At 28.0% G+C, this 13087-nt stretch overlaps 1 protein-coding gene across 1 annotated transcript; it reads left to right on the top strand.

The window, feature by feature from the left end:
• The first annotated feature begins 5259 nt into the window (after positions 1-5259).
• On the top strand, positions 5260-6036 carry LOC109009756 (protein RALF-like 33). The gene has a single exon (XM_018990367.2). The coding sequence runs from the start codon at positions 5410-5412 to the stop codon at positions 5767-5769; it is 360 nt and encodes a 119-aa protein (XP_018845912.2). The 5' UTR covers positions 5260-5409; the 3' UTR covers positions 5770-6036.
• Positions 6037-13087: the final 7051 nt, after the last annotated feature.

The following is a 13087-nucleotide window of genomic DNA, read 5'->3' as shown; positions in this document are numbered from 1 at the left end:
TCTTATTAAATTCTAACGAATAATATAGATGGAAAAAAACGATGTGACACAATCTTAACCGTTGGTGCATATCATCGCATTTTAATAGATTGAGAGTATAATGTGTTGATTTTAATTATTTAAAATGTAAAATAAAAACCCCTAATGATTTAAGAGTGCAGAACGTATTTTTATCCAAAAATATAAAAGGATATATAGGGCTCTAAAATTTTCGGTGTGGACTAGTAAAATCGACCGGACCGGACCAAAAATTTATTTTGTCGGCTTCGGTCTTCTATATGTGAGGAATTCAATTTTCAGTCTGGTCTCGAGGTGAGTGATTTTTGGACCGGTCTAGACCGAAATCGACCGAACTATATATATATATATATATTTTTAAAATCTTATATATATCTAAATATTATTTTATATAGTAATTATATAAGTTAATTATGTAATTCTCATTTATTCTATTATCATTGATCATATAAAATATAAATTAATATATACTATAAATTAATCAAATATCATAATCCATATTAATAATTAACTTAATTTTGATTTTAATAATTTTGATTTTTTTTATTAATTTATCTACATACAAAATAAAATTTAATTATTTATTTGCTATTGGGCCGACCGATAGCTAACAGTTTGGTTCGATCCATATGAGTATTTGGTCAGTTTCAAGGTGAAAAAATCCTGAACCGAATGGATTCGATCCAGTCTCAAAAACCTCCTATAAACCGACCAGACCAAATTTACCCCTAAAAAAACTACATTTGAGCAAATATCTACAAAACTACATTTGAGCTAAAAAAAAGGAATAAAATGAGTCTTAAAACTAAAAAAAATGAAAGCATTGATTGATGGAGGCTCCGGCCCAATAGAAATTGGAGGGCAAAGTTTAAAACTTTCCTTTAATTATCATTCATCTCCCAAATATTCTTCTTTCCCAAAATATAATTTTTATTTCATTCATCTTCTTAATCCCAAAACTTTTCTAACTATCAAAAGTCAGCGTACTAAACCTTTAGGAGTTCGCTATAAAGACTCTAAACTTAGTGGTATACTTCCTCTATATGTAAATAATTTGTATGGATAATTAATAATTTTTTCTTTTGAATTAGTTGTAATAAAGAATGATATGAAAATGGAAGATGGTTGTTGCAATGAGTAACAAAATGCATACAAGATGTTTGATAAAATGAGAAAGAGAGTAACAGAAAGGAAGAAGACGAAGAAAATAACTACATCTTTGGATATTCGATATTCCAAATTCCTCCAAAAAGGTTAACAAACAATTCTAAGAGATTTTCCACAATCCTTCAACCAGTAACCCCTTCCCTTACATATCCTTGTCGGCTAACTAACTAAGTAAATACCAAGATAATATGTGTAAAGTAAAATAACAGTTTTCCCGAAAATAAAAGAAGCAAAATGCTGCAACGGTACTTCCCAGCAAACGAGGACAGATCATAAAATAAAAATACTAAAAAAAAAAAAAATTACACGTATAAAGAGATTGTATAAAATTAATCTTATAAATTGACGTAATTTTATGTGATTCATTAGATTTATTTTAAAATTTAATCATCTCAAATTACGTCATTTTATAAAATTATTTTTATATAATCTGTAGCTCTTGACCAGGGGTGATAAACAGTCCGATCGGACTGAACGGACCGACCGTTTCGGACCGGACCGAAACTTAGACCGGTCCGGTCCAGTCCACATTTTAGAAAACTGAAAACATTCGGTGCGGTCCACGGTTTTTTCGGACCGGACCAGACCGAATGAAAAATAAAAAATATATATATTTTATATATAATAATTGTACAATTAACGATATAAATTTTTAAATATATTATTAATACTTGTTAATATTCTATAAATTAACAATATTTTATATATATCTTCATCTAACCTATCAGTATTAACAATATAAAATTTTAAATATGCTATTAACACTTGTTAATATTCTATGAATTAATAAATATATAATATCAATTAGTTAATTATATAATAATTATATAAATTAATAATATAATTTTCATTTAATTTATTATCATTGTCCATATAAAATATTTTTTTATTGAATTTGTTACATAATCCACATTAATAAATCACTTAATTTAATTTAATATTTTAAATAAATTTTTTTATTAATTATTTAAAAAAATAAAAAATAAAAAAAGCCAGACCGACTGGACCGGACCAGGCCGATATCGGTCCGGTCCGATCCGATCTAAAAAAATGATGCGCCAGACCAGACTGAACCAGACCGTTTGCAGCTATAAGCTTGACTATTTAAAAAACGACAAAGCCAGCATACTTTTTTTTTTTTTTTTTGGAAAATAATGATTGCTTTCATTCGCAACTCAATTAGAAAAGGTTACGAGGAGGATAGTCCTTTACAAAATGATCTCATTAGATAGACTCAAGGCCTTCTTTGCTAAGCAGTGTACAGTCACTACATTGATATTCCATGGGATATGACATACAGACCAACAGGCTTAAATTTTCTTAATATCTCTAACCAGCACTGGCAGACCTATCGAACTCCAGTTGCCGTCCATTCCTTTGATGGCCTGGACCACACTCAAGAGAGTCAGTCACCTTTAACACGATCTTTGCATAGGATTACAGCTTTCAAAGCTGCAGAGGGTTCAGCCAGGAGGATGGGATCATCAAGCCAGCGTGCTAAACCTTATCCGATACAAATTTTATTGGTTAAATTAATTAAGCACCGATCAAGCTCCACGTTTGTACACGTGCTTGATGTGCGCAAACAGAACATGCGAATTAATTAACGGCGACGGAAGGTAGCAGGTGGCGTGGGAAGAAGGAAACGTGTTTGGGTTAAGAGAATCTTGGGTTGGGTTGTAAACATACCCACCCTGGTGGCCAGTACGTGTTTTCATGTTCATACCTAAAGAATGGGCTCCTCTGTCGTTTAGTGATTTTTTTTTATATATTTTTAATATATTTAAATATTTTAAAAAAATAAAAAAATATATCAATATATTTAAAATTATTTTCTTAATTATTAAGTATAAAAAATAATTTTTAACCAGCAGTCAAATAGAATGATCAAAATAAAGAGATAAAATAGTTTTATTTTAAAATAATACTATATATAATCATGAAATACATAAATATTTTATACAATCATTTAAAAAAAAATTTATTATTAAAAAATTAATTTATTTTCATATAAATTATATATTTTTTTTTATTATTAAAATGATTAGACGAAAATTACATACTCACAACAACAACGAGAACCATTTCTCTTTATTTCATTCCTAAATCAAAAGCGCAGAGAAAGAGACAACCAGTCAACTTTAGGCGTCAACCTTTGTTACCTCTCCTTACTCTGAATTTGCATTTGCTTTTCAACTTAACTACCAATTTGCCATTGGATAGAGAGTCAGGGTTGGGTAAAATACAGTGGGTGGATTAATTAAAGTTTCCATTTCACACCTAATCTTGGAAGAAGATTCATCTGAATTCTCCACCTCCATGCTGAGCAGTTCAAGTTCTATAAACAATTGATTAGGTGATGTTGCATGGAGAACTAATGTATTAAGTATCTGTTGAAATGAATATTTTTTTTTCTACATGATCTTTTGAATATCTTTCAGAAATATGATTGTTGGATATGTTAAATAAGAAAATAAGTAAAATAATAATTTAGCCAAATTTATACATAATCTAATATATAATGTATAGAAAGTGCATTGTATACACCGCCAAGATGACATTTTTAGCTAAATTTTAACTATATTGAATAGTGAGATAAGATGAGATGAGACGAGATGATTTTAAATGAATTGAATAAAATATTATCAGAATATTATTTTTTAATATTATTATTATTTTGATATTCAAAAAAGTTGAATTATTTATTATATTTTGTGTAGAAATTTAAAAAAATTATAAGAATAAGATGAGATGAGACAATTTCTATATCCAAACGAGACGTTAGAGAAAACAATACCAATACTCTTAAAAATTCCTTCAAACTTTTAACCTATTTGGGGCATGTTTTAACGTATTGCTAACTTGGTAGAATTTTCTAACTTTTTCCATAACAAATGTTGGGATGATCGATTTTCGAAGTTTGAACGTCATTGTTTGAAATTGATGCCTTCTAGATTACGTTTCAAGATCTCTTCAGTCAAGTGGTAATAATCCATATAAAGGTCAAATTTTAGAAAGGGCCTTTTAGTTTTCTTAGCTCTAAAATTCTAGAGGGATAGAGTGGGAAGACCAAAGCTATATATAATGTCAATTGGATAGAAATCTCTTTCAAACTCTCTAATCATCTATAAAATTATAAGTGTTCAGTGAGTATTTAACATCAAACATGCACATATTTTTTTTAAAAGTCTAATTAATTTATAAAATTATAATGTATCTCTTGGACATGCTAGAAGCACATATTTTTCTTTTCGAACTTTACTACTCATCATTCTACCCACTACATATATTACTTATTTTTATTTTAATTCTTTTTTTTTTTGTTTTATTTATGCTAAACTAATTAAGTTTTTTTACTCATCATCTGTATACTACATACTTATTAAAGAAAAATAAATAAATAAAAATCATATGTGATGTATGGAGTAAGGATGACGAGTATAATTTGAGAAATACTTTAGACACAAATGAATTACACAAAAGTAAATCTACAAATTGATGTGGCTTGATGTGATACATCAGATTGTAAAGTTATTTTTATTATAAAGTAAATCTAATAGATCCTATAAAATCATATCAGTTTATGAATTTATTTTGTGTAATCTCTTTGTATATATAGCAGTTCTCGTATAATTTTTCTTTTTTTAATATCATATAGAATAATTTTTCTCATTAGTTACTATTTACTATCCTACATTTTACATCTTAAGAAAAATATCCCACATTCTGTGAAAAAAATTTATTAAATATGTGATGTGAGAATAAATAATAACAGATGTATAACAAAATAATATCATATATTTTGTACCTTTGACATGCTCTATAAATGTGATAACTTCATAAATGTGATAAGGAAGGAAAATCCTTTTCATGTCAAAGTACATTCTACCCACTCTGTACCTAACGGCAACTAAACGCTGGTGGGCAATAACAACGCCAACTATGGCAATAGTAGTCTCAAATTGCTGTAGACATTATTCTCTCTTTTTCAACCCTCAAATGGCATTACTGTGAATATCAACTAAACCAATCCCAAACTGTTACCTCCATTCCATTTATAAGTCCCAGCTCTCCCTTCGTCTAGTTGTCCTGAGTTCAATTTGGAACTACAAAACAAAAGAAACGGCACAGCTACACAGGGAAGGAAACAGAAGAAGGAAACCTACCCAGAAGAGAAAGAGAAGACAGAGAGGGTAAGAAAGAGAGAGCTTTGTTTCCAAAGCTATGGCCGGCATCTTCTATTCTTCAGCTGTTTTTGGGATCTGTGCACTGGTCTTAGTTTTCAGCTCCTCATCATCCACCGTCCATGCAGGCGGGTTGTCTCACCACCAACTGGGTTTTATACCGGCCGGATCATCCTGCAAGGGAACCGTGGCTGAGTGCCTGGCTGGAGAGGAGTTTGAGCTGGGATCGGAGATCAGCCGGCGCATTCTGGCCACCAGCGGCTACATCAGCTACGGTGCGCTGCAGAGGAACACTGTGCCCTGCTCTCGACGCGGGGCCTCCTACTACAACTGCCAGGGTGGTGCTCAGGCCAACCCCTATAGCCGTGGCTGCAGCAGTATCACAAGATGCAGGAGTTGATTTCTTTTTTCTTTTTCTGTAGAACCATTTCTGATTTTGTTTTTCCCATTTTTTTAAATGGGTTTGATTGTTTCCATGAAGAAGTCGATGGAGAAAGAGATTGGCCGTGGTGATAATTATATTTGGATGTTTCTCTACAAGATTATGCTTATTGCTAGTATTCTTTTCTCACAAATTTTATCTTCATCTTTTTCCATGGTGATTATTTAGGAATAAAAGATCTATGCTTTTTCGCTAATTGATTCAAAAGTTTTGGGCTTTCTGATTCTTGTGTATGTTCTGCAATTTCTGTTCTCCACGTTGTTTAATGGTTATTTCGATTTTACCGAGGCAATTCGTTTGTTTTTTGGTGATACCATTCGTTGAAATGCGTTTGGTGATGCCATTCATTGAATTTATCTGCGATAATTATATCATTTTGGTCGTCTACTTTTTCATAATGCACGAGATCTGTATAGTTGTTTGAATCTTTTATTTGGGGACTTGTAGATCTTTCTTTCAAATTTGAAATGCCTGCTTCCTTTTTTTTTAAAAATCTTTTTCCTGCCCTCTGTGACGAAAAAGGTTTGGAAGAAGCCTGGTAGGGTGAAATGAAAGGGAGGAGGGACAAGAACAAAAGTTGTTGAGTACCAAGAAATGTAACTACAGAGAAAAGGAGAATTCTCCATTGAAAGGGTACAGAAAATATATAATAAAGACTAGTTTTAGTAAAATTGTGAAGCGAATAAATGTTGCATAATCGTTAAAATTGTAATGTGTATAAATATTGTATAATGGTAAAAGAGTAAGATTTATTTTTTTATATTAATTTTTTATATATATATATTTTTAAAACGATTACGAAATAATTGTAGATTTATAATTATAAATATTTTTTTTATCATAAAAACTGTTTCAAAAGTACTTGGTGCCGAGATTTTATTATTTATTTATTTATTTAATTTTTTATTTTAATTAATAATTAAAAAAGTGATTATTAATAAAATTATAAATTTTTTAAATTTTGTCTTAATGATTAAAGATATTAAAAAATAATAATAATAAAATAAATAGGAGATTGGCAGTAACTCTATCACAAGTTTTGGGAATCATTTAAAACTTGTGGGAGTATTCAAGTCTCCACGTGAAGTGGATTATTGAACATTAAAGTCGCGTTTGGATTTAATAATTTTAAATGAATTGAATAAAATATTATTTTTTAATATTATTATTTTAAAATTTTAAAAAATTAAATTATTTATTATATTTTATATAAAAATTTAAAAAATTATAATGATATGATGAGATGAATTGAGATGAATTTTTAATTTAGATCGATGCTAATTCAAATTAATTGCCCTGAGTAGTTCTCAAAATTCAATGTTAATGGAAGGAACCCTTACTTCTTTAAACCTTTTTAGGTGCCTGTTTGGGTTGTAAGGTTGTTTTCTAGGGGTGGTGGGGTTCTTTCACAGCCTTACTCGCACCAAATAGGAATGAATCATGGTCCCACTTGACAAACATAATTTTATGCAGGTGGTCCTATAACATCCTCAATTTGTTTTCTAGGAATGAATCAAATTTGTTTTTTATTTTTTATTTTAATATCCAGATAATCATTCATTGAAATTAAATAGAGTCCTTACAAATATTGATATTATCAAGTCGAATAGCTTGACTTACAAAAGAAGGACAAAAATCCTACCACATCTCAATATCATTGACACCCTATGCATGTCTTGCTAACTGATGAGCAGCCATATTATCCAGTCAATTCACATGCAAGACTTGAACTTCTTGAAAACCCCTCATCATCCTTCGAATATCTTGAAGTAGAAATTCAAAATCTGTTATAAACTCAGATAGATTATTCAAAGCGTTAACAAGTATCAAACAATTTGTTTCTAATAATAATTTTGGAATTCCTCATTATTCACATAATTGAAGACCCTTTAACAAAGTTGTTCACTCAATAAAATTCTGCAGAAGAAGCTTCCCTCTCCATTTTGCTACAAGCCACTAAGACATCTCATTTATGATCTCTAAGAATCATCCCAACCCTAGCTAATTGTTGATAAAAAAATGTAATTCCATCTACATTCAACTTCAAAAAACCTATAGGAAGTGGTTTCCAACACACAACTTTGTTTATATCCTTATGAGAAACATAAAAAACTTGTAAATGTTTATACTCTAACAATAAAGAAGAAACATAATTAACCACTACTCAATTTTGCGCAAAGAAACCTGCTCATAAATGAATTTATTCATTCTATACCATAGATCCCAAGTAATACATATAAATATGTTCAAAGCCTCCTTAGAGCCTCTATCCCGAGCCAAATTAGCTAAATCTCAACAGGATAGTTCAACTTCCATAGTTCCCAGATGAAAAAATTTACGCCAAATGTTTATAACCTCTGAACAGTAAAAAAGTGCATAAGCAGCATCTTCTCGATCTTGAGCACATAAATCATCTTCTAAAACATGTTTCCTCTTCAACTTCTAATAGGTTGGCAACTTCTCTTGGCAAGTCTTCCATATGAAAATCTTCATCTTTCTTGGTAACTTCAACTGCACATTTCTAAAAACCTGTCTCAGTTCTGTAGCAATCTGTAAGCACTCTTAGGATCCACTCTTCTCATGTAAGCACTCTTAATTGAGTAGGATCTACTCTTCTCATGTACCCAAAACCAAGCATCATCAGTGCTTGTAAAAATACTCAACTTCATAATTTGCTTAATGAGACTTGTTAATATAATATATTTTAAATGGCTTCCATTTAGGTATATAAAATCATTTAAGATTAGGTGCACCAACAAGAATAATGAAGAATAATGAGATGGAATGACCAAAAAAAAAAAAAAGAATAATGAGATGGGATTGGGAACCAAACGGCTAACAAAATGCAATAAATATTATGTCTATCAAATATCTAATTGTTAAAGGTTGAAAAACACGCCCTAGCAGATGGGGACTATCATTGTAACACCAAGGATGGGAGTGTCAAATTTTAGGAAAACTATTTGGCATTTTCGGAATACAAATTATATGGTATTCTTATCCTAGTTATATAATTAAAATCATTTATGTATATATTAAATGAATTTTGCTATATACAGTAACTTTCACATGATCCTTGCACATTCTACTAATGTGATTGGTCAAAGTAGTAATTTTATATTAAAAAAGAAAAATAATAGTTACAGTCGTGAGTGCGCAAGTATCGTGCAATCACTTGAAAAAAAGTGATTAAATACGGGACTCACATGAAAAATAATAATATTTTAATAGTGGATCACACTCTTTTCAAAGCGACTACACGGCACTTGTGCACTCCACGACTTCATGTAATATTACTCATTAAATAAAGTAACGTAATTAATCACATTAATAAAATACACAAAAAATACGAACAAAAATGTCTGTACATAAAATTTTTGTTACTCTAAATCCGTCCCCATCCTACCTAATAAATAAATAGTGTCGCATATTTTGTTTTCTCGTCATACATTTGTGTAGAAAGTGCAATGTCTAAACTCCCACAATTTAGATATAACATAAATCAAAGAGATAAATATGTTTTGTACCTTCGAGGCTTCATAATTAGTAAAAAAAATTCAATCTTATACCATCCATTTAAGATTTGACCATATCAATTTTTACCACTCTACAGTCTTTTCATGAATAATACTATTTGATCATCAGAAATTTGTTGCTCAGATAACTCTGATAATATAGCATCATCATGTGATATAACATAGTTTATTAAGCTCGGTTTGAATGTAAAAGTCTCTCAACTCATTTCGTTTAATTAATATAATTTTTTAAATTTTTACATAAATTATAAAAAATAATTCAATTTTTTTAATGTCCTTTTGATTTGAATATATTTTTTTTATATATATTTTTAATAAATCACGTGACACCAAAATCAAAAGACCATCCAAACTCTTCTTCTCATTCATCCTAAACGTTAAAATGAGACATTATCACATTAATTATGTATGTGGAAGTGCAGCACTTAGGATGCAAGATATCTCTAAAAAGAGGTGTGAGGCTTCTGTTTAGAATTTTTCCTCTAAAAATAAAAAAGAAAATGATTTCAGAGTTAAAGGGTATTGAAAAGGTGCAAGGGCAAAATTTAATACATAAAGAAAATTACTGTGTCGGAAAACTTGTCACGCCATAACTAACCATACAAGGACGCATATCATATTGATATACAGTGAGCTTTTAAAAACCAAAAAATATACAATCAATTTGCCTCTTGAGTATAAAGTATAATAAAAATTCCAAAATTTAAAAGAAAAAAAAAAAAAAAAGACCCATGAAAGGTTTCCGTTGTGAGTGGCCTGGATGGGCCACCAGCATTCACACTAGATTCTTTATCATGTACTTCAAATAGCAAAAAAGTTTTTTTTTTCATTTAGTTTTTTTATACACTTAAACATTTTTAAAAAAAATCACAAAATCATTAAAAAATACTTCCTTAATCACTAACTAAAAAAAAAAAAATTATCAGAACCTAATCGAGACCTAACTGTCAGTGAGAGTAGCATTTTTCATACTTAAAAATATATCATCAAAACAAATTTTTTCTATTTTATATATTGATTTGTACAATACATCATACATCAACTTATCTATTTTTCATTATGTATCATTTAAATATTATATTTTTTAATATTTTGTGGGAGAAAAAGTATAAAAAGAGAGAGAAAATAAAAAATGTTATTTTAGATGAGACACAAAATTCTTATATGATCTCATTTCATCTCATCTCATTTTATTCTCAAATATAATTCAAATACAAAATTTTCAAACAAATCATTATAACTTTTTTTCAAACTTTCAAATAAAACATTAAAAAAAATCATTTTTTTCAAATCACCAAACAAAAATAATATTATAAAACTATATTATTACAATATTTTAACTTAATCATTCAACTTTTTCTGTCTTTCTCTAAAACCTAACAAATACTCAACTCAAACTATCTCACTACTATTCATAAACTATCTTATTACTATTTACAAAATTATCATATCATTTCACTCTCTAAACAAGTCTAAAATATTTACATTTATGCACAGTCCATGCTATATGTAGCGACAACACTGTAAAAAACCACATGCTACATGCTACAAGTAGACATAAAATACAAAGAAATGATTTGTACAAATTTTAAATAGATAAAATTCATGCAAATTATTGTAAAAAAAATAGCACCCATCTTAAAAAAGTGTAAAAAAAATATTATTTATTAATAAAACTCACTTTTTTATGAAAGGCTAATATAAAATTTGTATATTTAAAATTTACATATAGCGTTACTCTAAAATATAACATCCGTTTTACCGCATTTTGGGCTACTTTCCTTCAAATTTTACAGAAATATGAGTTTGTCAAAACCCATTAGAATGCTCTACATTCAGTACATTGGATGGCCCTTTGACAGAGTGGCCGACAAGTCACCTCTTCGATGGGTGGCCGTTAGCACCTTTATGAAGTTTTAAATCTTTTTTCTTATTTAATTTAATTTTGTTATTTTAATTTAATCTTGATTTGATTATACAAATTAATTTTATCTCATCTCATCTAATTATTCTAATTATTTTAAATTTTTACATAAAATATAATAAAAATTTTAACTTTTTTAAATTTTAAAATAAAAATTATATTTAATAATATTTTATTTAACTTTTAACTTTTATTTTATCTTACCTATATAATGAAACGAGATCTTAATCTTTATTTTTTAAGATAGATGGTAAGTCTTTGTTTCTTATCTTTTAACGTTGAATTTTTATGTTGTTTTTTTTTTAAGTTTTAGTAATCTAATTTAATTTTTAATATTTTTTGATGATGTGGCAAGTTAACTGTATTTTTATTTTGGAAAATAATTTGTGTCGTGAGTTTGTAATTAGTATTATTTTTGAAAATGCGACTCATGAGAGAGTGTGAGAGAGCGTGCTGATAGGTGCATTTTCTCTGGTTTTTAGAAGAAAAGAAAAGAAAAAAAAAAAAAAACAGAGGAAATACACCCGATACAATATATCTCTCAGTCTATTTAGCATTAGGGTTGTGAATCAAATTTAAAATAATATTATTTTATTACATAATTTTAATAGAAATTTTTATTACCATTATCCTATCAATATACACGTCTTTTTATGATTTGACTATGACTAAAAAATTGTGACATTTTACAAAGTTAATAGAGTTGGCCTGATTTGGATAGCTATATCAAACAATTTCATTTTATCCCATTTTATTTATTTTTTAAATATTATTTAAATATAAATATTTTTAAATTTTAAATTTTTTAAATTTTATCTAATAATTATATAATCATACGACTTTTCCAAATTTACAAACAAAACATAAAAAATAATTTAATTTTTTCAAATCTCAAAATAAAAATAATATTAAAAAAAAAGTAATACTAGTCATCATCTAAACTTTCATCATCCTATGATGTGGTATTAAGTGATTGAAAATTATTTATTATATTTCACTTATAAATCTATCATTTAATGCCACATCATGAGATGATGGGAGGATGATGGAAGTTGGGATGATGAATAGATTTTCTCTTAAAAAAATATATATTATAACAATATTTGACTTCATAAATAATTGTATTCAACTTTTTATCCTTCATTTCTCAAAATCAAATAAAACAGTTTAATTTAAATCATTTCACTACTATTCATAAATTTCTTATCTCATATAATCTCAACATTCAAATGAGGTCTAAGAGATCTTTTAAAAATAGACACCTAAGAGTCTGTTTGGGGTTACTGTATGAGTATTAAAAAGTACTTAAATAGCTTTAAAAGTTCTTTAATAGAAAAATTATATTGTTTTGGTGTTAAATATTAAAACACTTTTAATCTCAAATAATTAAAAAGTACGTTTGAGGAAAAACATCATTTTTTTCTATTAAAAAGTGTGATGCTTTTTTGGATGATACAGAACGTAATTTGAATTTTAAAAAGACTATCAATGTATGAAAATATTCATACAACTTTCAGATAATTACAGTTTTCTAACTTTTAAGGATATAATCATAATTTTTAAAAATTCAAATAATTGTCATTTCTACATCAAAAAATACTTTTTTAATTTGTTTCTAAATAAAGATAACTTATTTGAAAGTGTTTTAAATATATAGTTATCAAATAATAAATAACTTTTTAATAGTTAAATTTATTACTAAGTTATAAGTTATAAGTCCTATAATTATAAGTTATATTTTCCATTGTAATCTCAAATATATACTAAAAGCATCCCAATGGATATTGTAAAATATAATTAAATGTAAAATGGGCAA

Source organism: Juglans regia, chromosome 8 (genome assembly GCF_001411555.2).
Source record: "Juglans regia cultivar Chandler chromosome 8, Walnut 2.0, whole genome shotgun sequence".
NCBI lineage: Eukaryota > Viridiplantae > Streptophyta > Magnoliopsida > Fagales > Juglandaceae > Juglans > Juglans regia.
This window is presented reverse-complemented; position numbering and strand designations above follow the sequence as displayed.

Coding starts and splice junctions, on each gene's coding strand:
- LOC109009756 (XM_018990367.2), top strand. CDS start 5,410: ATGGCCGGCATCTTCTATTCTTCAGCTGTTTTTGGGATCTGTGCACTG.